Source organism: Telmatherina bonti, assembly GCF_933228915.1.
Source record: "Telmatherina bonti genome assembly, chromosome: 21".
In the NCBI taxonomy this organism is placed as follows: domain Eukaryota; kingdom Metazoa; phylum Chordata; class Actinopteri; order Atheriniformes; family Telmatherinidae; genus Telmatherina; species Telmatherina bonti.
The window spans coordinates 18,354,573-18,379,297 of record NC_136630.1 but is presented as its reverse complement, the minus strand read 5'-3'; the positions used below and the strand labels follow the sequence as shown (position 1 = coordinate 18,379,297).

General features: G+C 41.1%; 1 protein-coding gene across 1 annotated transcript in view; it reads right to left on the bottom strand.

The window, feature by feature from the left end:
• The window catches only part of ntn2 (netrin 2), a gene marked incomplete at its 5' end in the record, with an annotated part of 28,270 nt that extends 5,159 nt beyond the window's left edge, over positions 1-23,111 (bottom strand). The window contains 4 exons of the mRNA XM_079261492.1: positions 1,530-1,583; positions 3,878-4,027; positions 10,270-10,458; positions 22,064-23,111. Of these exons, the coding sequence (XP_079117618.1) occupies positions 1,530-1,583; positions 3,878-4,027; positions 10,270-10,458; positions 22,064-23,111 (1,441 nt within the window). The remainder of the gene's footprint in view (positions 1-1,529; positions 1,584-3,877; positions 4,028-10,269; positions 10,459-22,063) is intronic.
• Between the last annotated feature and the right edge of the window lie 1,614 nt (positions 23,112-24,725).

The following is a 24,725-nucleotide window of genomic DNA, read 5'->3' as shown; positions in this document are numbered from 1 at the left end:
AATGAATCAATATTTCCAAATCGAGAACACCATTCAAATTGCTCACAGAATGAATAATAAAGATAGGTTAATTGACCACAGCTTAAACTGGAGAGAGGGACTGATTGAATATGCTTCCCCCAAAGTCACCTGCTAAATTCTTTTCATACCTCATAACAGGGGCGGGGTTAGGGGTGGCTACTTGGGGTCAAGCCCCAAATATTTTCTAAAAAGCATTGAATCAAAAAAGTTTCTTCAAAGCAACTTGCAATACCAGAGTCTAACAGGCTGCAGCTGCGCAAAGTAGCCAGAATACACCCTCCCCCCCCAAGCCTCCTCCGAAGAAAAAGCCACATCAAAATGTCATTAACACCAGCTGAGATTAAATGGGTGATGAGTCAGGTTTTTGAATCCTATTTGAAAAGTGTCAAACATTATTCTGCTGCTTTGCTAAACATTAGTTTACTGCCAATAAAGTTGTGATACAAAGAAAGTGTAGATGGTTACTTGGGAAGAACCAAACAAGCTTGGATGATAATCATAAAAATAAAGTGTATAACAAAGAAGCTGACGCTCTCTGAAATATTGAATAAAAAGTGAAAAAGACTAAAGTATGTTACAACCAGTAAACACTGCTACACATGAAGTGTATATTATATATTTACTCTTAAGATGGGATGTTTCAGATTTGTGAATCCACAGATGTATTGTTATAAAAGATAGGAGATAACTTGACTGGTGAAGTGATGGTCAGCGAATCAACTAACTTGATTGTGTCTACTTTTTCACTCAGCTACATGTAGGGAAAAGCATAAAAGACAGAACAAGAAAAGACAGCAGAGGTGCCAGGCATGATCCCTTGTGAAATAATACAATGGATTTGGTTTTTTTTCTTTTATATATCAATTATCTAGTCAACCTAAGTAGCCCTCTTGTTTTATATTTTCTGCTTTAAGTGGCTGTGAGGTGTATTCCTCGGGCAAGTGATGTGATGTAACGTCAATCAGTAGCTGCCTGTGATTGTTGAAAGATGTTTATATTGTTGATTGTGTTATTTTGCGTTATTAAACATATTAATTTATATGTATAATCCATGTCTGCTTTTTACAGAATTTGAAAGTTGAGATGCCATTTAATTTTTTAAAAATGCACGAATTTTTCTCACATGTATCTATCCCTTATCTGGGCTAAGTCCCAAATCTTATTCCATCCTAAATCCACCCCTGCCTCAGAAGGCCAACTTTCACCCTAACACCCCCCCTCCCAATACTTTTACTAATCACATATCCTGCCTATTGACTGACTGCACAGTGAGGCAAGTAGTTGGGAAAACTGTGCCAAGGACACAGGATTTTAGGACAATGGAAAAAATTCTGCCTTTCCCTGGTGCACTCATTCTCTGTGAATTTCTTCAAATGAGCAGACCCACCCTGCATTAATATTTATTCCACACCTTAAAACTTGTGTCCAAAAACATTAAAAAAATATGTTTTTGTTCCTCTCGTAAAGCAGCAGTACTTATGGGCGAGGTGTGTAGAGCATTTACTCACCCGCTGGTTCCTCTGTGCTGCTCACCACAGCTGTGGGGCTGACCACAGGGATTTCTGAAACACACGTACAAGAAATACTAAATTATTTCCCTGGTTTAAGGTAATTCCATTCTTTTCAAATGGTCCTGAAGCAATTTGGTTCTGGAACTACTAAGAGAGCAGGTGGGGTCACAGAAACTAGATATGTCCAAAGTAATTGGAAGTGATTAAGTGAAAAAATAGTGGGTATGTGAAGGCTTGAATACCATATCAATATACCCACGAAAGAATAAACATTAGTGTTGAGTAGAAGAAGAAAGCATTCTTGCAAATCAAGGCCAGCAGAAGCACCAAGCTAGCCATACAGTAGGTTTGAACTGTGACATATGGACGCCAACTTTGCAAATGAAAACACACAAGGCTTCGTTAGATAAATACTGACGGATTGACAGAGACACTTAGTGGTGAGAGGGAAGACAGGGTTAAATAAACAAGCATGCCATGGACTAATGGGGGGGATTCACCATCATTTTTGAAAAAAAAAAACACAACACTAGAAGATTCTTTGACAGTGCCAGTAGAAGAAATACTGGCAGATCAGAAGTTATAATGGAAGTAAATGGAGTAAATGCAGCTCAAATCACCTTGAAATCCAGCTTGAAGAGGGGGTGCAGTCATAAACCATCTTACAAGGCAAATCTCAGTGTGAAATTGATTCTTTACAGTACACTGATTAAAATGGAAAGGTGCTTGTGCTGGATTAGCCTCATCCTATGATGGGTTAACATTACTGTGCAATCTCCATGCGAGCATGTATAGATAGATGGACAAACGGCATGAGGTTGAATGATCTTAAGACTGATGCAACCTTCCTTTGCTGCATACACTGGCTATGCTAAAAAGTGCCTTGTGTAATTCCTTCTGGACTTTTTTGTTTAATTGTATGCAACTTTGCAAATGCTAATGCCAACAACAGGCCCTCTGCTTTTACCGTAAACAGACTTACTGGAACGCTGGCTTAGCATCTACCAAGAGGACCTGCTTCTGATTGGATTTGAAGGTAGAGGGTTTGAACCAAGTGAGTGGGAGTGTGTTGGCGGGAGTGTTGCCTCAATCTGTTTTGAGGCAAACGCAGCAGTTGTCTCTCTTAAATTATGGACACCCTGCCAACAAAAACAAGCAAGGGCATAGAGGCTTTGTGAAGCCAGGCGCAGCTGCTAGAAGCTGCTCTGAGTCCGTGTGCTCTCATGGCCACATATTGTGAAGATAGACAGATGATGAAAGGATCATTTTTATGCGGGCTGCTGCCATCATACTAATTGGGTTCTTAATGGACTAGTATTCTGTCATGTGGGAAGAAAAGCCTCAAGAGGATGAAAAAAGCCCCCCCCCCCCCCCCCCCCATGAGGCCATACTGGCACATAATTGTCCTCAGCAGTATTTGTAATGGATCAGCTGTCTCCATTGCTTAAAGATATGCACATCCGCTATGTTTACCTTTTTGCACTACACAGTTCAGTGGCAACCAGACAAGTGTGGTTGGCCATTCATGACCACATTTGTCTTTTTGCCCATCCTCCATCTGCTTTGAAGCTGAATAAGAAAGAAACCACATGGCACCATGTTGCGAATGGCCGTGTATGCTATGGTACTGGGCAGCAAAGCTCCTTTTGCTTTAGTGAAGGTCATCGAGCTAGAGTTTGCAATTTGGCCCCAGTGTGGTGGAGAGTTGCCTGCATGTGCCGGGCCATGAACAAAATGCATAACCCACTTGGACACACACACACACACACACACACACACACACACACACACACACACACACACACACACACACACACACACACATGTGCTTGTCACAGGAAATTAAAAACCTGATCTAAAGCTGCAGGAGGACTTGCACACAAATTGTGGGTTCTCACACCAACTCTCTACTAACCTGCTCCAGAATCAACAATACTGTTCTTTACTCCTTTAACACATTTTAGGCAGCTCAGATGGACTTTACATCTGAACTTGCATTGATAAATACTTGCACTTCTCTGTATAGAATTATTTCAGCATTTTCGGAAGTCATGCAAAATCCCAAGAGCATATGTACCATAGACAGTTGAAGGATTGCACTGGGTGCCTCATTCAGGACTGAATCTCTTTAAACTGCAGAAGGATGTGCTTTCAATTATACTATGCAAGTTCTGTTTTTGCTGATTTTTGCACTTGACGTTCTTTATAATGGAGTTGGTGAGTCTTCACAATTTTACAAAGAGTCACTGGAAAACTACTGAAAGAAAGGGCAAGGACAAAGTGGGCTTGTGCCATGCATGCAATGTAACCAGTATCAGTGTTCATGTGTTGTCTGAATGACTTACTGATGCAGGGGGCCACGGGTGAGCGGCTCTGCTGGTAGCCCTTAGCGCAGCGGTTGCAGGTGATGCCGGTGACACCGTCCTTGCAGGGACACTGGCCTGTGGTCTGGTTGCACGTCTTGCCTGCTGCGCCCACAGGGTGGCAGTCACAGGCTGGGTAGGTGTTGAGAACAGGTGTAAAAGGTAGAGGAAGAAAAGGGAAGAGTAAAAAAATGTTTGGCAATAATTCTTTAACCTTGCTGCCATGAAGAACATAACATGCTAAACCATTCTGTGGATATAAATCTTATACAGGATGCTTGGATAAATTCTGCAATCTCTTTTTGCCAGCAGGCAAGTGGTAAGCTACAGCTATGAATGATTGGCTCAGAGCTCCAAAGACTTTTTCCTCTTTGCTTTAACGCTTTGATTCTCTGAATACTGCATCGTAAAACACTCTGCATGTGCATCTATTAGTAGAAAAGAGAGAAAGCAATTTAGCAAGTGAGAAATAATTTATGAGTGAAAGTAGAGGCTATCAGGGGAGAGATAAAACAACAGAAATATAGCCAGGAGATGTGAGTTATGAATTAAGTACATCACTGTCGGGAAATCCGGACCCAAAGGTGTACCCTCCTCTTTCCTCCTCTGCTTGTTTCCTCTCCCCTGAATCCTGTGTGCCTGCCTGGTTAACACAAGATCCGCTATTTCATCACTTCCCGAAAGTTCAGTAGATGCCAACCAAATGCCAACAGCAACAAGCAATGCTCAGGTCACCTCGCTTTGGCAGGACTTTTATGAGCTCTGCTTGTTCTGGATGATTTATTAAACCCACTTTAACCAAAATGGGGGTTCTTGGCATACAAAAGCAGTTAAATACAATATCTGGACTGCTGGTTTAAAACCTTTGGTAAAAGTTTGCAAGAGAGGATCGAGGATGGCAGGAAGAAGGGGAGAGCAATGATTCACAGAGGGAGAAGTGAAGGAAAGGATGTGAGAGACACATTGCCTCAGTATGGCCCAAGCACAGACTCATGTGTTCAGCAGTATAAATAACAGTGAATCAAACTACAGTGAACTGTAATAATTTCTATATCTATCTATCTATCTCTCTATCTGTAAACTTGCTTTGTTAAAATTTAACAAGAAGATATGAACGGTCAAAACTACACCTTGGGGGGAAAATCCCTGTAACCCAACATTTACAGATACAGCCTGTCAGAAAAAAGGCAGCTGCTAACACGCTATGGTTTCTTCCCACCATCTGATGGAATTGTGAATGAGTTTAAGCATATTCTTTCTTTTCTTTTTAGCAGCAACAACAAAGCAAACATCCAAACCAGCTGTTGACTGGGCAAAGGGAGAGTTTAAATGACTGTAACTAAACTAAGAGTCATCATAGTGTGACTACTGGCAGGTTGAGGAGCGATTTACTACAGCTCAGATCTTCAGGAAACATTTTAGCATGTTCAAGTGAGACCAATCTGTCCACACGTGTGAAAACGTCTACATTTTTTTTTAAAAACTGTGTACAAAAAGACAAATATAATGGTTCAGCTTGTGTGAAAATCCCAAAAATCAATTCATGCAAACTCTAAACTTAGTTTAGATAACATTTGTGGTTATAACCTGAGGGACTATACCATATACAGATATGTATATGGTAAAGTCAGCAACCGCACCAAGATGGACTCTCCTGCTCTGTGCCAACTACACCTCCAGTCTTTATCCATCAATCAAAGCCAGAGCAGCTGCCAATGATTCCAGGTGCCACATTGGCAGTGAACTATTTGGGAATTTCTAACATTCCTTAAAGAGTGTGTATTAAAACAAAGCACAGCTGATTCATGGGTTAACACACCAATCTGTAGACACAAGCCCTTTTTAGCCATTTTTGGAGATGATTAGTAATTGTTTTGAGCTAATTTGCAAAGGAAGGTAGTTTAATCAAAGTCATGAGAGGCTGATTTGATCGTATGTTTACTTTGCCTGTGACATAATGTGCCAAGACACATGGGGGATAAACCCATGTTATTTGAGCTGTCATATACTTGTCTCCTGTTGGTCTATCATGCCTGCTGAGACATGTGGCAAACACTGACAGCCCATTGTTTCCCCTCTGATCACTGAACAGAAAAGCCTGTCAACCATGCCAGTATAAACCCAACGTGAATTATGTTAGACCTTCTCACTTTGTAGCTGATGCGAGTGTGACTGTTTATGTGTTTCCATGACAACGCTGAAAATTTAGGATGAAGTTTTGTTTCCTTTTCTTTTAATATATTCATAATTACATACTTGCACTCTACCTTATAAGCTTCCTGCCATAAGTTGTTAAATCTACTTGGTAAAATTATTTGAGTTGTTAAGTTACGTGAGTCCCATGACCCCGGAAGTGTCAGTGGGAGTCTGACAGAAACAGAAAGAGACATCATGGGCACAAGAGAAGGGACTGAAACACAAAGAGACATCCTGTGCGCAAGAGAGGGGACATTTATGCTCATCAAACTTATCTACCACTGGTTTACGTAGTGTAAAGACTCATTTATTTTTGTTCATACTGTGAAGGCTGATATGCGATGTTGTTACTTAAAGGCAGAGTATGTAAGAGTTCAAGGCGATTCTTTCCACCACTAGGTGGCAAACACCAGGTCGTGAGCAAAACCACAAAACTGTTACCTCCACAAACGACCAGAGGTTGGCAGTAATGAGCAAAACTCACCCCTCACCCCTCCTCCTTGCCAGCTCCAATGAGGGCAGGAATCGCTTGTGATCTGTAGCTCAGAGCCGCTCTGCAATAAATTGGCTTATACTCACCCTACTGGTGAAAAAAGTACTTTTTTTTTACTGGTCAGAAAACATTCAAGAAGGGTCTTTGTCATTAATTAAACTTGTAATTTGATAACGCATCAAATATGGACAGACTGGAACCTACCAGTTTTCACGGTGTTCAATGGGTCTTCAGCAAATAAATAAACAGACTGTGGAGATCAGTACGAAGCATGAATTCTTTGCAACCAGGGCAGATACACACTTCCTTGCTAAACAAGTGCAGGTTGCTAAAACTTAAGTTTACCATCGATGTCCACATTGTTCTGTGAATAACCAGCAGCAGCCTACCACATGGAGCAACTTTTGAAACTTGCAAATGTGTTCTCAAATCCACTCACAATGGGCAAACATTTTGGATATGTAAAATAACTACATTTGCAGACATTACAAACTATCAAAACACTAATATTTTTGCACTTTAATAAAAGGATTTAGACTGTATAGCTCTTATATCATCATTCATCCATTTGATGATGAAATATTCAGTCATTGGTCATGTCACATTTATTATGATCCGCTTTAAACAACGCCTGCCTCTGGTCTGCCTCTGTGAATAGTTCAGTTCATTTGAAGTACAATGAATACTAATTCGCCCTATGGTGTAAGGTTGTTTCTGGAATATCCCCTTTAGTGAACAATTGATGTTACTGTGTGATGATATTTATGTGGACTGGTTCACTTTAGTAAAGTCCAGTGTGAAAGCAAACCAAACTGAAAGAGGGTTTTTCAAATCCAAGCCCCAATTCAGCAGAATTCCCTGAACTATCCTGGTGTGAAAATACTCATGGAGATTATCTTTCTCACTTTGAAATAATTATGAAAGAAAATAACACTTGAGTCTGATTAAAACCCAGATGAGCCAGTTTCCCACCTACACTTAAATGCACCATGTATAGTGAGGAGGCTGGATGCGTAAAATAAGTCTGAAAATCCTTTGTATGCATATAAGCGATTCCTTGCAAAAAGGATCATATCTGTGAGGCTGAGGGTCATTTTTTTGCCAAATGTTAATGTTTGTACAGTTTTCATGATGTGCTTATGTAGTTATTCAATGTTTTTAAGGTGATTTGGAGTTGTGCATGGATTCAAACATCCAGTTTCTCACAAGAATGATTTGCACATTCATAAAGCATGTATTGTGAAAAATAACTGTCATTGAGTCTTATTCTTCTCCATACAGTCAGATCTGCACGGGATGTGAGGGGCAGGAAGGAGGATGAGGGGGCTGGTGGTGTCACTCTCCACCCCCCAGCTCTCCTTCTCCAACTGCTTTTCAGAAGTTTTATGTGCAGGGGCAAGAACCAGTTAAGAAGCTGTAAAAACGTCTTCAGATGTTGATGACTTTTCAAGCCTGTGCGACTGCAGACGTGACAGGCGCTGGGTTGGGATTTGTAGTCCTTTGACAGGCCTTTGCACAGTTTTACTGTTTTGCGTCGGGGCATGGGTGCATGCACTGGGGTAAGGTGCTGGTAAGATCTGCACTTTGTCTGCTGTTACTGGCCACCACTACATTTGGAGGAGAGGGTAATGTCTTAGCTGGAAATGTTTAACACTTACTTTCATCGGGTTAGTTCATTGTGTAGACAAAAGCATTTAAATGTGCACATTTCACTGATTTATATAGTTTTTAAAAGGAAATATTAGAATTAATTAATGCTGTGTTGAAAAGAGCTGAAGAGCTGAAGCAATTCTCGGTTGCATGTTAACTTTGCTCATGTTCATGTATTTGGCTTTGGATTTTTCTTAAAGAAATGTAGCCATTGTGTTTTACCAACCAACTTCATGAGATAATTAGAGTTGATTCATCAGTATTACACAGAGCAGACCAGGTGTGTATTTATATTTCTTTACACACTCAGAGTGTCTTTGGCCTTACATCTAGTGCAAATTTGATTAGAAACAGGCTTGGCTCATTCATCCTCTCTGCACTTCCCCCCCAGCCCTCCCCACTCTTGTCTCGCCCTCAGAAAACACCTGCATTTTATAGTCCATTTCAGATGTGAGCACTTCAGTCATACCATACCTCTGACTTATGTCACGATGCGGACATGTTTAGATCAAACGTGGAAGAGAGTGAAAGCTGAAAAATAAATCGAGGGATGCAACAGTGAGAGAATGAGACGGACAAAGGTGTTAAAGGTTTCTCGTGAGTCATGGGAAGAAAAGTCAGAAGTCGTGGAGCAGTTGGAGATGGTGGTTATGAACCAAATGTGGACATAGAGATGAAAAACAGCTCCTACAAGGCTGTGGAATTGCTCTGATCAATCATTTAGTCAGCTTGCCCAGCAGAGACCTTGTGGGACGTTAACTTTCATTTCTGTCACATCTGGAGTCTTTGTGGAGGAGGGAGATGTACTGTTTATCACCCGATCACTCAGTTTTGATTGGGACAAATTGTAGTGTCAGGGGTTTGCGTGTGTGCGAAAGCAATTACATTTCCAGGTGTTGAAGGAAATAAAAGATTTAAGGAGGACACACGTGTCAGAACTGATTTGAACCACAGCACATCTCATTCTCTTTTTTTTTTGGTGCATTAACAGGTCAAGTGACCTATGTTTTCAGGTATGTGACCAAGTTTCTGTGGAGGTTCAGCTATTGCATGATGAACGGTTTGACATCTCAGCCCAGCAAACATGGGTAAATGTGGCCTGATATGCCATTTCCAACCTCCCAGTGTAGGGTTACAGCTTGCCCCAACCACAGAAGGAAAACTGAGCAGAAGCCAACAACAGATTCACGCTGTGAAATTTCAGCCGAAAGATCTTAACAGCTACGAGCATTGGCAGATCTCACTCATGCTTTCTTTTAATGTTCTTTAAGTGCTGCTTTACTTTTTTTGAGATCCGTGGGGTGAAAAACACCCCTTTGCTGCTATTTATTTGAAATCTTTCTGAGCAACAAGTACAGGAAACTGATGTGATTTTTGCAATGCTTCCAGGATAATATCTGGCTGAAAATATTCACTGCAAATGTGAAATAATAAAACACTTTTTTTCCATGAGAGATGCCTTGGTGAAAAGATACTATTATGTGGTGTGTGGGGAATGAAGAAGCATTTGATGGGATAGCCAGAAAAGCTTCAGGCACAGTATTAATTCATTTCTCTCTGCTATACAATGCCAAATCAGGCATGCTGATATTTTTTAATGAAAGCTACCATGACTGCATGTGTTTCCTATCACATTTGCTCTTTTTACACTTTCTCAGAAATGACATGTTACAACAGTATTAACAGGGCTCGAACATCTCAGTTTTCTCTTGTTTTCTTTAAGCGCTGCACACTGCCAAGTGAAAACTCAAACTGAGCTTATATGTCTGACATTTTAAGAAAACATGAATAAATATTTGCTACTTTATTAATGACTGATACAACCTAAAGTGATCTCTCAAATAAGTACACAATTAGTTATATTTTTCCTGGAAAAGCACATCTGTTATACATTTTTTGATGATAACTTGAGTTGGCATATTTGTCACACAAACACAAAAAGAACTGCCACGGCTCTGATGTCACCTCCATTGGAAATTAAGAAACAAAGAGCAGAAAAACACGTCCAACTCTGAGCATAACGTGCTCTTATTACCTTTGCAAGCTCTCCTGTGAGTGATGGGTCTGGCCATGTCTCTGTAGAAGCCTTCCTTGCAGTAGTGGCAATGGCGTCCAGCTGTGTTGTGACGACAGTTCATGCAGACCCCTCCGCTTTTCCTCCCAGACAGCTTGTACAGCTCCATGTTGAATCGGCAGCGGCGGGCGTGGAGGTTGCAGTTACATGCTGCAGAGGGAAGACAAAAGCTTTGTTACTGAATCAAAACAAAACAAGTGCTGATTTTATTTTATTTATTTATTTTTTTTATAAAATATGATTTAACAGACATAAAATGTTCTCATGTGCACAGGCAGTAAAACATGTGATCACCATAAAGTATAACACAAAAGAGCAGGGAGAGATTTTCCAGTAAAGCAGAATAATGGTGAGTGGTTTATAATCTTGACCTCAACTCTAAGCCTTGCTGCTATTCCAGAGATCATCAATCATATGTGATATTTGCAGAGCTCATTTTCTCCATTTCATAATTAATGAATTCGGCTTTTCCCAGCCCATTACTTATTAATCTCTGGAAAGAGAGACATTAATTTCATGAATCACTGATGAGAAAAGACTGGTAAGATATATTAAAAGTGAGACAGATTCAGATAAGAGGGAGCTCGAGCTAGCCGTCTTCTAAATGAGGCGAGCAGGATATATGTGGCCTTCTCACCGAAAACACAGCAAGCTCTTTCATGTCACCTTGGCTCGTGAATTTTTCCCTTGATTCCTTTATGTTCACCAGCTTTGACATTATCGATAAACTCTGGTCAATCTCGACATGTGGGGCTTGCATTCGAGCAGCCTGTTGTGAAACCACCTCTTCTCATTTGATCCAGACCCTCTGCTGGTTAAATCAGAGTCAGACCTGGAAACTGAAAATTTGGCTGTGACTCTAAAGTCAACCATTGCAGAGCTTAGCGCCAGTTCAACATTATCTGCAGATAAATCAGAAAGAGGTGAATAACAGCAGAGACTTTGATAAAAAAAATTTCAACAGCTATGGTTAAGTAGGATTTTAGAGGATCCCAAATGAAGGTCCCATTAGTTAACTGTAGTCAGAAGAGAGTGCGTTAAGGAAAATAGATTTGAATAACTGAATATTTACAATTAATCAAGGACACAAAAAAGGGAACAAGTAAAGGTAGGTAACTGGAGGCATTTTATGTTTATCTCTGTGTGTGGCCTTTTGTGCAATACACATCCTTATTTCTCTTCTTAGCATGGGCATAGGAAGAGGAAAACTGTAAGAAGGTAGTCCAACCACACCGTCATGGAGGAAACCGGTAAATACAGAACCTGGCTCTGTCCAAAAGTAACTAAAACTGGTGCCCACCATTTCTCATTAATAAATGTTTTATACAATATTTTTGTGCCAGACCATTTGCTTATATTATAGTTTAAAAAAATAATTAAATCCATCCCAGAACTACACTTTTTTCCTCACATAAAAAGCTTTCTATAATCCATTTCTATTGTAAATCAAAAAGCTCATAGTTTACAACAGAGCACTTCAAACTCTGCAGGTTTACTTGAGGTCCCTGGCATCTCTAAGAGTAGAATGGGAGGCAGAGTCTTCTGCTATCAGACCCCTCTCTTGTTGAATCCGCTCCTAGTTTGAATTTGGGAAGCAGACATCATCTGCACCTTTGAGACTAGGCTTAAAACCTTTCTCTTTGATAAATCATGGTTATATATCTCTCAGATATGCTGCTAAAGGCTCTAGGTTTAAGGCACATTTATGCTCCCTTCCCTATGCAAATGGTGGACATCCGTTTAAAAGAGTTGTCACAAGTTGCCACCCACATCCTTTCATGCATCTTTTATGTTGCCATAGTTAAGTCAGTCCACTAATGAGCTTCTGCATTTTGACACCAGTTGGTAGCAATTAATGCACCACAACAAGGTTGTTTAAAACCATCCAAAAATAGCAGAAATAACATTTTCCTAAACATTCAAACTCCACTATTGCCCCCTGTGATTTCTGGTGGAGTTGCTCCACTCTGCACCACCAGGCGGCCATCTGTCTGCCTCTCTGCTTTTGTGAGAACTGACCATGGGTTTGTGAGAGTCAAAAACTATTGCAACTGTTTTTATTTAAAGTATACACACCAACAATTTTAATGGCGAATAACATAACTTTCTGACTTTAAAACTCTGCCTTCTGGACTTGTTTGATGACATTATGACATCATGTGCATTTCTGAAGACGCTGCTTTCTTCCTGAGGCTGAAAAACAGCACAATACCACTTTTTCATCTGGGACGCTGTGAAGTTGCAGCAAAGTTTCACTTCACAGGTTAGAAAACAGATTTAAACACACTGGCTGTTTTGAACATGCACCATCACTGATTCAACAAAGAAGCACAATAAGAATAAGAGACAAGAAAGTTCACTGTACAGGTGGATGCTGAATTAGCCATTGATAGGGGGCACTTCACTGGAAATGGCAAAAGGTCTGTTTTATGTTTGATTTCTGTAACCCATAAGATGTTTATATAACTAGGACTACTGGTGATGACCAGTACTTAATTCTTTAATGTCTTTTTTTAACCAAGTTGTTTAACCAAGTTGATTAAATAAATCTTTTCCCACTTTCCTGAAGTTATCCAGTTGACTTTTCCTTTATAGTTACTGTACATAAAACTAATATATTATCAACCTAACTGAAATGCAAATGTAAAATATGTTTTAGCATGTAAGCACTTACAATCTAACTTGCATTTTTAACCTTTTTGCTTTTTAAATCTCCATTTTTGAACGATGTCTGACGTAATTTAACATGCGTTAAACATTCAATGTTTAAAAAAGCTGCATTTTAAGAGAGTAACAAGTAAAAAAAATAAGGTATGCCTTGCAGTTATAATGCCAGCACTGAACAATACACATCTCCATTCACACTCAAAGCCTGGCACCTGGTTGGGAAAGAGGCCCACTCTTCCCAGACCCTGGAAAAAAATAATGAAAAAAAAGTGGGGTGTAGGGGGCACATTCCCAGACTGTTTCCCAATTCCATCTGGTTATTATGTGGCTCAATTTGTATGGAATTTTGCTCTTAATGAAGCGCTGTTTTATGTATAAATTCATATCAAGGCAGCACTGTTTGTGTAGAGACACTGCTGGATTTTTTGGCTCCGCTTTGATGAACTAGAGCCCAACATCAGAACTGCCCCTTGACCCCAGAGAATTGTACAAAGTAAATGTGTAAGCAGTTCTAAGACAGCAATGGCTTGTTGGATACCGAAAGAAGTTTGAAAACTCAGTTCAAAGTCTTTCATGTTTGGTGTGTTCTTAGCAGGAGAGATGTGGTTAATACCAGCTTTAACTGGTAAAGCAATATGCAGCAAATTACTGACACATTGGAGATGCAACTAGTTCTTTTCTCTAGGTGTATTTGTGCATGTGTGTTAACAATTGAACAGCCTGCCTGACTTCTTCTCAGGGCAATTTGACAAAGAACACCAGCCCCAGTGAAATGCCAAGGTTGGAGTGGGGGGGGGGGGTTTAACTGTGATTGCGATCAAGCATCTCAAACGCACACACAGCTGTGAGCACTTGTGTCCATTAACACCTCGTGGGGAAACATGAAAGCGGTGGATCACATTTTCTCCCCAGCTGAGGAACCAATGGCTTTCTCATGGAATCCTCTCGATTTACGGCCATGCAACAAGATCAGCCAAGAAAGTTCTAAAGTCAGAGAGGATATGTTCAAGTGTGGAGAATGTAAAGAAAGCTCCTCCAGTTTAACCTTTAAATGGTTTAGCATGTGTAACTGTGATGATGGCTTTAACACCAGCCACATACTTTGTGACAGAAAAGTTGGGAAATATTAGTTTGGCATAAGTAGTAGTTCGGTATCACGATCAGAAAGAGGATGACATAAATTAAATGAGGTCAAGAAACACTATTATATGTGAGCTAAACAGAATTGTTATGAAAAATGTTTGTACGGTTTCTATGGTCTTCTCCCTGAATGCAGTCAGCTCCAGCTCAGAGCTACAGCTGCCCAAAGATCCTGGAATGTTTATGGGTTTGTTTTGAAGTGCTGTGCACACACATCCTGACACCCCACCTCCCATCAACCTGCCACCCCCTACTCTGCCATCCAAATTAGGCTCAGGAGGTATAACTGAACACTGTTGAAGGCCATTTTTCCAATTCATTCACACATCAAAGTCTCACTGCTGCTTTGAAAAACACAATTTCTTATCCATTGGAGGGATAAAAAAAAAAAAAAAAAAAAACGTCATGGTGGAAAGAAGTTCTGTGGGTGGCGGAAAGTCAGTGGAGAATCTCTGATCTTCAACTGACTGTGGCCGCTTCATGGGTGAGCGCCCAATTCAAGGATGGATAAAGCTGATTTCTCAAGTTGTCGTGGAAATTGAACAACAAACAAGCTTGTTGAACAGATAAATGCTGAGACAAAAAAAAAAGAAGGGATGGAAGGAAAAGAGGAAAAGCATCTTGGAAAATATCAGATGACTGTTTCACCGTATTTTCTCCTCCACAGTTTGTACAACAGTTATCAGTTTTCAGTCTGCTCTGGGCAAGCCTTTCTTCTTTTTACAAGTATAGAATTTTTTTCAAAGGAAGGCAGACTTGGAGTGGAACAACACACTTCTATTTCAGCTATAATAACAGGTGCCTCAAGATGTAAATGTGCTCTGAACAAACTCACTGGTTGATCTGTCAAGTGTGCTATGACAAATTGGCCCTTTAAGACTCAACAAATAAAACGCAAGTGTGTTTGTGGAGTGCACTGCTTCTCCTTTTCCCTCCATATGTCAGGGATAAATCTAACCTAATTTTTCCTCCAACTTGAACAAAGCCAAGCCAGTAAGCACAGCCAATTGATTTTGGATGCCTGTGCAAAACCCAAATCCCATGGCTAAAATTGGTCCTTGAAAATTGGAGTGTTCACACCGCCACCTTTACCCTCTTGGCCCAAGCCATGGTCCAGACCTGCTGCTGCCCCCCTTGGGTGCTCTCTCCGCCTGGCCAAACAGACTCTACTCTTGGGCTTTTGCCATGATGTGTGTGTGTGTGTGTGTGTGCATGTGTGTATGCATACACACTTTTTTTCACTGTGTATGTGTTGTGTGTTTGGGCTGGGTTCCACCTGGCTGCTCCAGCCACCTGCTCAGGGCACGGAGGGGAACACCCGGTTAATTAGCTCCTCATTATAGCCAAGGCAGTGTACAGTGCAGACACACACACACACACACACACACACACATTTTTGCACCCATCATAGACTTGCTCGAGAGGTAGTAACCTCTCACAAATGATGGGGACCAAATAATTCAAGTCACTAAAAAGGGTGAACCAAGTTTAAACGGATGTACGCTCTGCTTTTCTGTAAGATCTAATGAGCTGTGGACAACAAGCTGAGAAAATGATTTAAGAACTCCAAGAGGACTAACAGGAAACTACAACTCTGAAGCCCTGCTGGGTGTATTTACATTTTGCTTCTGCCTCGCCTTAACAAAGCTACTTTAGCTCCAGTTGCTCTTTCCTCTACATCCACACAGACACGTCTTTCACTTCTAGCCTTGATACCACATCTCAGCTCTTCCTTCCTTCTGCTGGTTTTTGTGGTTAGCCTCATGCCGTGGGCTTAAGAGCAGGCTCTTGGGAGCCCTTTTGAACTTGGAGTCCCCTTAATTCCTCTTCCAACCCTCCAATAAGCTTCCTCCTCCGACCTTTCTTCCTCTTACTTTCATAAGACCCCCATTTCAAATACTCTTTCTGGCCACCTATAAGTAATTTTCCTCGTTTTATCCCTCAGCCTCTGCTCTCATCGATACTTTTCTCCATCTCCTCTTTTTCTTTCTGCATGGCATCAGGCCGACAAAGATTTTAACAAGATTACACTGGAGGGTTGCCAGCCTGGGGGGTTGCCAGGCTGGGGGGCCTAGTGTCGGTGGAGAGTCGAGTCCTTGGCTCCGTTCACTCTCACCGGTCTACTTCACTTCCCCACATCTAAACATTGTTATCTTGGTCCTGTCTTTACCTTCACTTTTTGTCTGTCCCATTCCTTCATTTTTCTTCACAAGCAAAGTTCTGCAGCTTTGGAGGATGTTGTGCAATAATATTATCATGGGAGATCAGCATAAACCAAGGTAATCTGTAACTGCTCTACGTTTGGCTTTACTTTTGGCAAATACAACCATAAGGTCCACTCGGGGCAATGCATGAGATGCCATGGCTGGTTTAGAAATAGAAAGTGACAGATGGAACATACTGTGTAAACTCACAAGCTTGGCTTGAGACGATTGCCAAAATGCAAGAAAACTACAGCTCAAACCTCCTTAAAAGCTCTTTTGAAGCAATGGAAGTGATGCTGAAATTGCGGACTGCAGTGTAGAGAGGTGTTCAGTCCAAGATCCAAGGCACCTCATGTTTGCCCTGAGTGGACCTCATGATTTTATGACACAAAAAAACTGATATTTTTTCATGTTGCCATCAGCCAGGTGCCATACTTTCAGGATTGAACATGAAGGTATTTTACCTAGAATCAAGCCAAACAGTAAAAAGAAATGCAAGATAACATACATATGTATAACAAATAAAACTGCCAACATAGTGTAATGGAGGGTGGGGTAAGGAGTGGTGGACATATTATCACTAAATCATCTTTGTATCTGGCAGCTACCAGAAATACTAGTGGGCAGCCAAAAACCACATTATTTTCTCAGGCAATGCTGCACAGAGGCTTGCAGCAGTATATATAAATAACAACAAGAAGAATTCATCAAATAGTCAGAAAAAAAGAAACTGATTTTAGAAAAAAAAAAAAAAAAAAAGAAAAGAAACAACTGGAAAGAGTTAATCTTTGACAAGAGTTACACATGAAGAAAGTAGAAGAAGAGAGCACTGGTGGTAACGGGCACCTCAGGAGGTGATTGCTACCATCTGTGGGAGAGTGAGTGTGGACCTGAGAGAGCAGGGTGGGCACACTGCAGATTCACTAGTTTGCTTTGGCACTGTGATGAAACATTTTATCGCATCAGGAGATTATTACATGTGACCCTTACACATGAACAAATGTACAGAGATATGCAGACAAATAAATGTGCACGCAAACCACAAACTCGGCCTCAGACAGGCAAAAGCATTTCTCCAGGATCCAGCATTTACCCTCACTGACACTAATGCTGTCGTTTGACACTTTGCTCCCTTCAACATCTGTTTCATCGTGTTCCTCTCTTGCTAGAAAGCCTTTCTCAGAATAACAAACACATCAGTCTCTTATTGGCTGGACACAGACCAAAACTGAAACACTGATAAATGAAAAGATCAAAGCTGTAATGAAAACTAATATTTTTATACTGCTTCAAATTCTTATACTATACACACACACACACACACACACACACACACTGAATGTTAAAGCTCATGCACTTTCCGTTTGTTAGCCTTTTCACTCTTGCTCTTTTGCTTCACACCAACCATCCGAGGGGTATGATTTTAAAATATTTTGAGGCTGTGCAATTATGTGAAAGCAGAAGACCTCTGCTTTCAAAATTTGTTGGTTTTTTTTTTGTCACTCAGCAACTTTCTTCAATGTATACACTCATCCACACACACAAAAAAAACGCCTCCTGCTATTTTCAAGTTGAACTATAAGTAACTGAGTGTTCGTTCCCTGTTAGCTTGGAGGTGACAGGCATCTGATTTGGGAGAAGGAGGGGAGGCTCTTTAAGTCACTTAGTGAAAAAGAGAACATGGCACATACAGGCTGTAATGTTGATGCAGGCCTGGCTTCATATCATAATGGCCTCTAGGGAATGCTAACAACATTTCAGCTGAACATCATTATGCTGTGTTCTGAATATCTGAATTCTTTAAGCTCAAACAGTCTCTGGTGAGGTTGGCTTTGTTTTACTCTAAACCAAACAACATTGTGTTGCAAGGATAAAACACACACACACACACACACACACACACACACACACACACACACACACACACACACACACACACACACACACACACACACACACACACACACAAATCCTTCTCCCCATGCTAAGATTGGGAAACTATAAAAATCAAGTGCTGTTCATGTTACCCAAAACATTCAACCTCACAAACTGCCGTGGTTCTGCATGCAGTGTGTTTAAAGATTAGGTCATTTCTCAATCGCCTAAGAAACATCTTGAAAAATGTTCTCTATGGATGGAACATTGGCTTGACCTTTGGATGCCCTTGAGATGCGATGGCGGTGGGAGAGGTCTGTTTTGAAATTCTAATCAGCATCAAATGACCATCTGTCCCTTGTCAGTGAGGGAGATGTAGAGAGGGGTTTTTGTAGGGTGGGGGGGGGTACTTATATGGTCTTCACAGTTTCCAGCTCTGTTACCAAGCTCATCTGAGCCATGAGCCTGAGCATGTGTTCCTGGTTGGCTTCTTCCTCTAAAACACAACCACACACTCGTCTGGTGTATCACAATACTTTCCTAGGGAACCCATCTGTCGATACCCCCCCCAATTCTAGCTAATAGTTAAAAAAAATAAAAGAAAAACCAAACAAAAAAAATTTGAGGAAAATAAAAAACCTGAACCTACTGAAAAGCCACAAAAGTCCCCTTTAAATTCTTCAACACACTTGCAACTTAAAAATCTCTATATTTTGCTGGAACTTCTGCTCTTTAACTCACATTTGAACATAACCACTGTTTCATTACTGTAGCAGACATGATCTAATAGCATTTATTACATAGCAGGCAATAACTTCAGAAGTAGTAACCATATTTGTGTGGTTTCCTACAGGTGATGACATGATCAGATGTATAATGAAACTCTACCATGAATAGTTATATGCTTGATTGGTTTAATTTCAAAGGAAACTCCCATTCTTGCATGAAAACAGAGCACCATATCACTCATTCCCTGGTGGACACAAGATGTCAAATTTCCTATTCAAAATTTTCAGCACCACACCCAAACACTACAACAGACTCCACCAGACTCACCTGCACTTCTGGCAATTCAAATAGTCTTCACATGACCTTCGTAGTTCAAGTTATGAATGCATGCCAGTGTTTCTGGTGAAACACTGGGAGCACGCATGGCTTGGCTGGTCCATTAGGGATGGATAGTGTCTGGCCTTGAGCTTGTAGCGTCGCAGAGCAGTGCTCTGGACTTCCTGCAGTTTGAGTACAAATGAGAGTGAGGAAGGGCTGCAAAATAGAACAGCTTGGTGCCGCAGCCAAGCGGGGCCAAGATGGTTTCAGACATAGCCAAGAGCCGAGAGCTACTAAGGCACCATAAATTATCATCTACTCAGGATGTCACATTGTCATTGACTCCACAAGAGGCCTCTTCATCTTATACAGTGACTTTGGCAGACTTTATTAATGGCATGATATAGGGTCTCACATTTTTAAGTCAACATAAAGTATTTACATTACAGCATCAACCATGCCAGCAGAAAAGCCAATATTCCATCACAACCAGAAACCAAACAGCTCTCATCCATCTGTTTCCTCATTCTGCCCTGTGGCTCAAACTAGGAGGCAGATAAATCACAGACTTTTCCATCATGTCTCTCTCAATGCAAACAGATATGCTTCTTTATGAGGCTGTACTCCCTGACTACTTCAGCATAGATTTGTAAACTAACGTCTTGAGGCAGGATTCATAGAGAGGGAGGCGGCAGATGGGCCTGTGTGTGCACGGCTTGTGCCGTGTCTGGAAACTACATGTGCATGAGCTTGCCAAGACGGCAGAGAGTAATCTTGGTGCAGGGCAAGTCAAACATTTAGAAAAACCATTGAAATGAGCCAGATAGATAGTGTTCTTGTCGCCAATGTTAAAATTCAAGTCAAGACAGAGAAAAGTGGGAGCAAAACCTTGTAATTATCTTCAGAAAAGATTTTGAAAAAGGCCTAAAGCAAATAATTTTTAAAGCGGTGGCTGATTTAGTAATAGGATGAAAAAAACCTACTTTTTTTATTTATTATCCTCAAACCAAGTCAACATAACTTCATCATCAATGCAAAAAAGGATCATGACCCCTCCAACTAAAACACTCCAAAGACCTCATGGGGACACCTCACCTCTGTAACTTGCCAGTTTTGCTCATTTTTCCTATCTAAATACCCATGCCTCCCCTGGCACAGTGGTATGCCTCTGAGCAAACACTACTGCCCCTACATTTGCACCGTGTCAGGAAGAAAAACAGCTGAGAACTCAACACAACATTTAGTGCCGTTTTAAAAATTGAGACTTTTCAAGGCCCTCCAGCTACTTTAAGGATAGTTTCAGGATGCAGTTCCACCAGAATAAACCATAAAGAGGCAGAACATGAAATTTGGGACAACTGGGACTGACTTTTTGGCATGTTCAGATGTATGATCAGGTATAGCGTGCAACTAGCTGGGAATAAACTGTACTGTATCAACACTGGGATACAGTGTGTGGTTACTTTTATCTGCAGGCTGAGTAAATGAGGGTTTCAGAGATGCATGAGAAGCAAAAGGTTAACACGGATGATTTCAGAGCACCAAATAAGGAAAGGATGAATTTGTTGGCTGTTAAAATGCCTAAATGGTTTTGCCCCTCTAGCTCTGTCACTCTCAGCCCCCTTTAAACAGATTTGGCACTGTTCAGTGCTAAATATGAGCTCAGGTTAGCTCACTAGGCAATTACAACACGTTAGAAAAATATACAATGTGTTTCAATGTTCTACTGGTGTGTTTTTTCCTCTGTGGCTGTAATTTTATTTCATTATGGGTAAAGGTTAAAATGGGGACAGTGGTTCTAATATGGTTTCATTTTCCTACTCTAACAAATTTTTATGACAAGCAAAATTGACCTGAATTAAGTCCACCTCTGTGTACCTATATGTATCAACAGAGAAATGCTGTAAAAATGACCACCAAAGAAATAGCAACACGTTAGAGGTAAAAATAAATGGAAAAAAAAGTCTGCTAATTAACATTGATCCAAAAGCTTTGCAAAGCCACTAAACTCATCTATGCATGAAATATCACATCAAAAACTTTAATCATGGAAGATCATAATCCAATACAAAGATAATCCATTTACAAAAATTGCCACAGAAATTGCAGTAATTTTTCTTGGCAAACTTTCAGAGCAAGTCTGGATGACTTTTATAGAACATATCTTGAGGTAAAGACAAACACTGCCAAATAACATTCTTGTATGACTAAGCTGTAGCAGTGTGCCAGTGAGTCAAGATGTTGTAATCTGCTGTTTAGACTTGCTTGTGCAAAAGAGTTTTTCATAGTCCAAAAAAACAAAATTCAGTTGAAACCAGTAGTCTTTGAAAATGCAGAAGGATGATTGGAACTGAAAGCAACACATAGGTTTGTGTTGTCAAAGGTACTGCCAGACTTGCCAGTGAAATTGCTGCTTGGTACTACAATTTTTCACCTGAATAAACACAAATCGTTCCGGTATAAAACAACACTATTAATGACCATTATGTCATTCAAACAAAGATTTTTTTTTTGGTTAAATCTTGTTTTTTCTGCCCTGTTCTCCCTTTCCTTTATTGTATTAATTCAGTTAGTTGGCCTAATTTTACACAGCTGTTCTTAGTATCCTAAAAAGAAGAAGTGAAAATGTCTAGCAATAAAAGGTGTAACATATAAACTCCTTTCATTTACAAATATTCATTTTAAATTGCAATTTTGGTTGCACAACTAATATAGAATGAAATATCTTTAATGTAAGATAATTGTATTAATCATTCTGTGAGAGTAAAATCTAAAAAATGTTAAAAAGCACATAATGAATGACAAATAGGGGGAGGACTTACGCAGGCATTCGTTGGCCTCGCGAGCATTGGCCCTCTGCCATGGTCGGTCATAGTGAAAGGGCTTGCAGCGGTCGCATTCAGGCCCTTCTGTGTTGTGTTTGCAATCACACACCAGTTTGCCTTCCTTGTCTTTCAGACAGCGTGAAGCATGGCCATTGCATTTACACCTCCCGCCCACCTGGAAGTCTCCCACTGCATAGAAATATGTTGGCAGTGTTGACGTTACTGCCATGGGGTCATCGTCCCTTCCTCCAGTGCTTCCAGTCCCCATTACAAGTTCTCGAGGTAGCTGGGGCCGGCTGAAGACAACACGAATATCAGTAACAGTCACCCAGTCCTGAAGGACTGGGCTGTTGTCAAAGTCTTTACCAGAGGGCCGTCCATCCAGAGTGCTGAAAGCAATGAGCCCTCCAGAAAGTGGGTAGAGGTCAGTGTGGCCATCTGTGCAAAGAGCCTCCTGCTCGTTCTGTTTGGTAATGGTTGCTTTGTTGGGCCTGTTGTACATACGCCGGCACTGTGACGAGTAAAACTGGTAGGGCATCCAGGTTTTGCCATAGTCCATGCTTTTGTATATGGCCAGGGAGTCAGGCCGGGGTGAGCAGAACTGCAGGCTGACATAGGTGATCTCAAACTTTTTACCAAGTGAAAGGGTGAGTGTCACATTGTGTGGAGAGGTATTCAGATTCTCTGATTGCCAACAGGTAAGGTTGTGGGCTGAGTCGTGGTCAGTGAGGTAGGAAGCTGGGTGGGCCCGGCGGGGGTCGGCTGCATCACAGATTTGGCATGCACGAACAGAAGGTCGCTCATCACCACGCTCCACCACACTGCAGGAGCGGGATGGCGGCCGGCCACAGACACTGGACACCGACACCTCCTTGCCAAAGGCAGCATTGATGAATTCAGGGATACAGCGCCTTGCTGCCCCGGTATCGTCATAGCAAGGGTCTAGAGGGGTTTGCTGCCCTACAAAGGGATTGGTGGCACTGTGAGCGGAGGCTGAGCATACCAAAAGAAACAGGCCCAGCAGGCATCTCCAAGGTTCCCTCATCCTGCTCAATGGGCCAGTGTCTGAATGTGTGTCTGCGCCGATTCAAAGCTGAGATTTTGAGTGTGTGCCTAAGAGGCACTGGGAGCAACTCAGTGTATGTGTCTCTGGATAGATGCGTCTGTTAGTCTAAATTTCTCCTATGTGTGTATAGCTGACAGTCAGTAGAAGGAAAGTGTCTGAGTTCAGTGACCCTTCACTCCAGGCTGACCAGTCTTTCCTGTAAGAGAGAAAAATAAACAGAGAGGTCAATGTCATAGACATATTTTTACCATAATAGAATGAAAAATGGAAAGTGACACTAATCTACTGCATAAAAACATGGTTACATATCCTTCAAACAACATTATATTTGCCCTTATACAGAAAATTGGACAGGATTTTTTGGATGGTACAATTCCAAGCAAGTGTGTTCACTGACTTAACGCCTGTCAGAGGATGAGACAGTTAGATGAGAGGCCCAAAAGAAAGGATGTGATCATCTAAAGAGAGACATTAGTGACTGAGAGTAACAACATCCTGAATTTCAATGCCATCCTCTCATTCAGAACTTCTATTCAGGTCAAAACTGGCCAAGCCTTCTGGTCATGCTTGAAAAGCATAGCAGAAGTCACCCCGTAATCCCTGGTGATGCTGCACAGCAGTGAACTGGTCAATCTGCTGCTAAAAGAGCTGGAAGTGAAAAAAGAAAACTATGTTGCATACAAGGACAAGGTTGTACTTTTGCACCATTTTAGATATTCCTAATTTTATAGTGAATCAACCACTGAGACACCATTGTTGCACAGCAGTGACCCCAGATTTAACAGCATTATATACATTTATTGAAGCACAAAATTCACCAGAAAGGTGTAGCTATTTAAGGATTATTCTCAACGCCAGGAGAACTGAGGCTCTCAGACTCTATTCAAGCCTTTCTACATCTCTGGGTCCAGAGAGGTACCTTGATAGCATCATTTATATGCTCACAGTTAGACAAGAGGCCACTCCGTCTCAAGGAAAGAAAAAACAAGGGGTTCAGGGAGACAAAGCCTCAGAATAAAGAAAGAAAGAAACAGAAAGAGATGTATTTCACCAGAGGCTTTTCCTTCCCTAATCCCCATTTGTATCCTTGGGTGTCAAATCTAGAAGAACCCCATTTCACTACAGACAGCTGAGAGGTTGAGAAGGCACCCCAATCCTCTGTGCAAAGTATTTCTTAAATTACAATGAGTTACACCCTCCTCCTCCTTCTTTCACATTCCCTTTTAAACTACAGCATCCCTCTTCATCTTGGTAGAACAAAAGGCTCCCTCTGTATCCACTTCGGTCAAGAGGGGACGGCAGACGGACTACTTTAAGGCAACTTGAGGGGGAAAAAAAAGGTTTTGTTCTTTCCTTGTGTGAAGGGTCCAAAGCCAGTGGACCTCAAAAAAGAACCATGCAGCCATTTAAATAGGACCGCTCCTCTGTTGCTCAAGTGCTTAAGCCCAGCCATTTAGCCCATTTCTCAAGCAAGGAGTGGGTGTTAGAGGAAAATAGTTTAGGGGACTTGCATTGAGCAGAGAGGCAGCGCAGTACAACTGCATCCCATGGTAAAACTACAGGAGAAATTGTTTACCAACAACAAATGTCTCA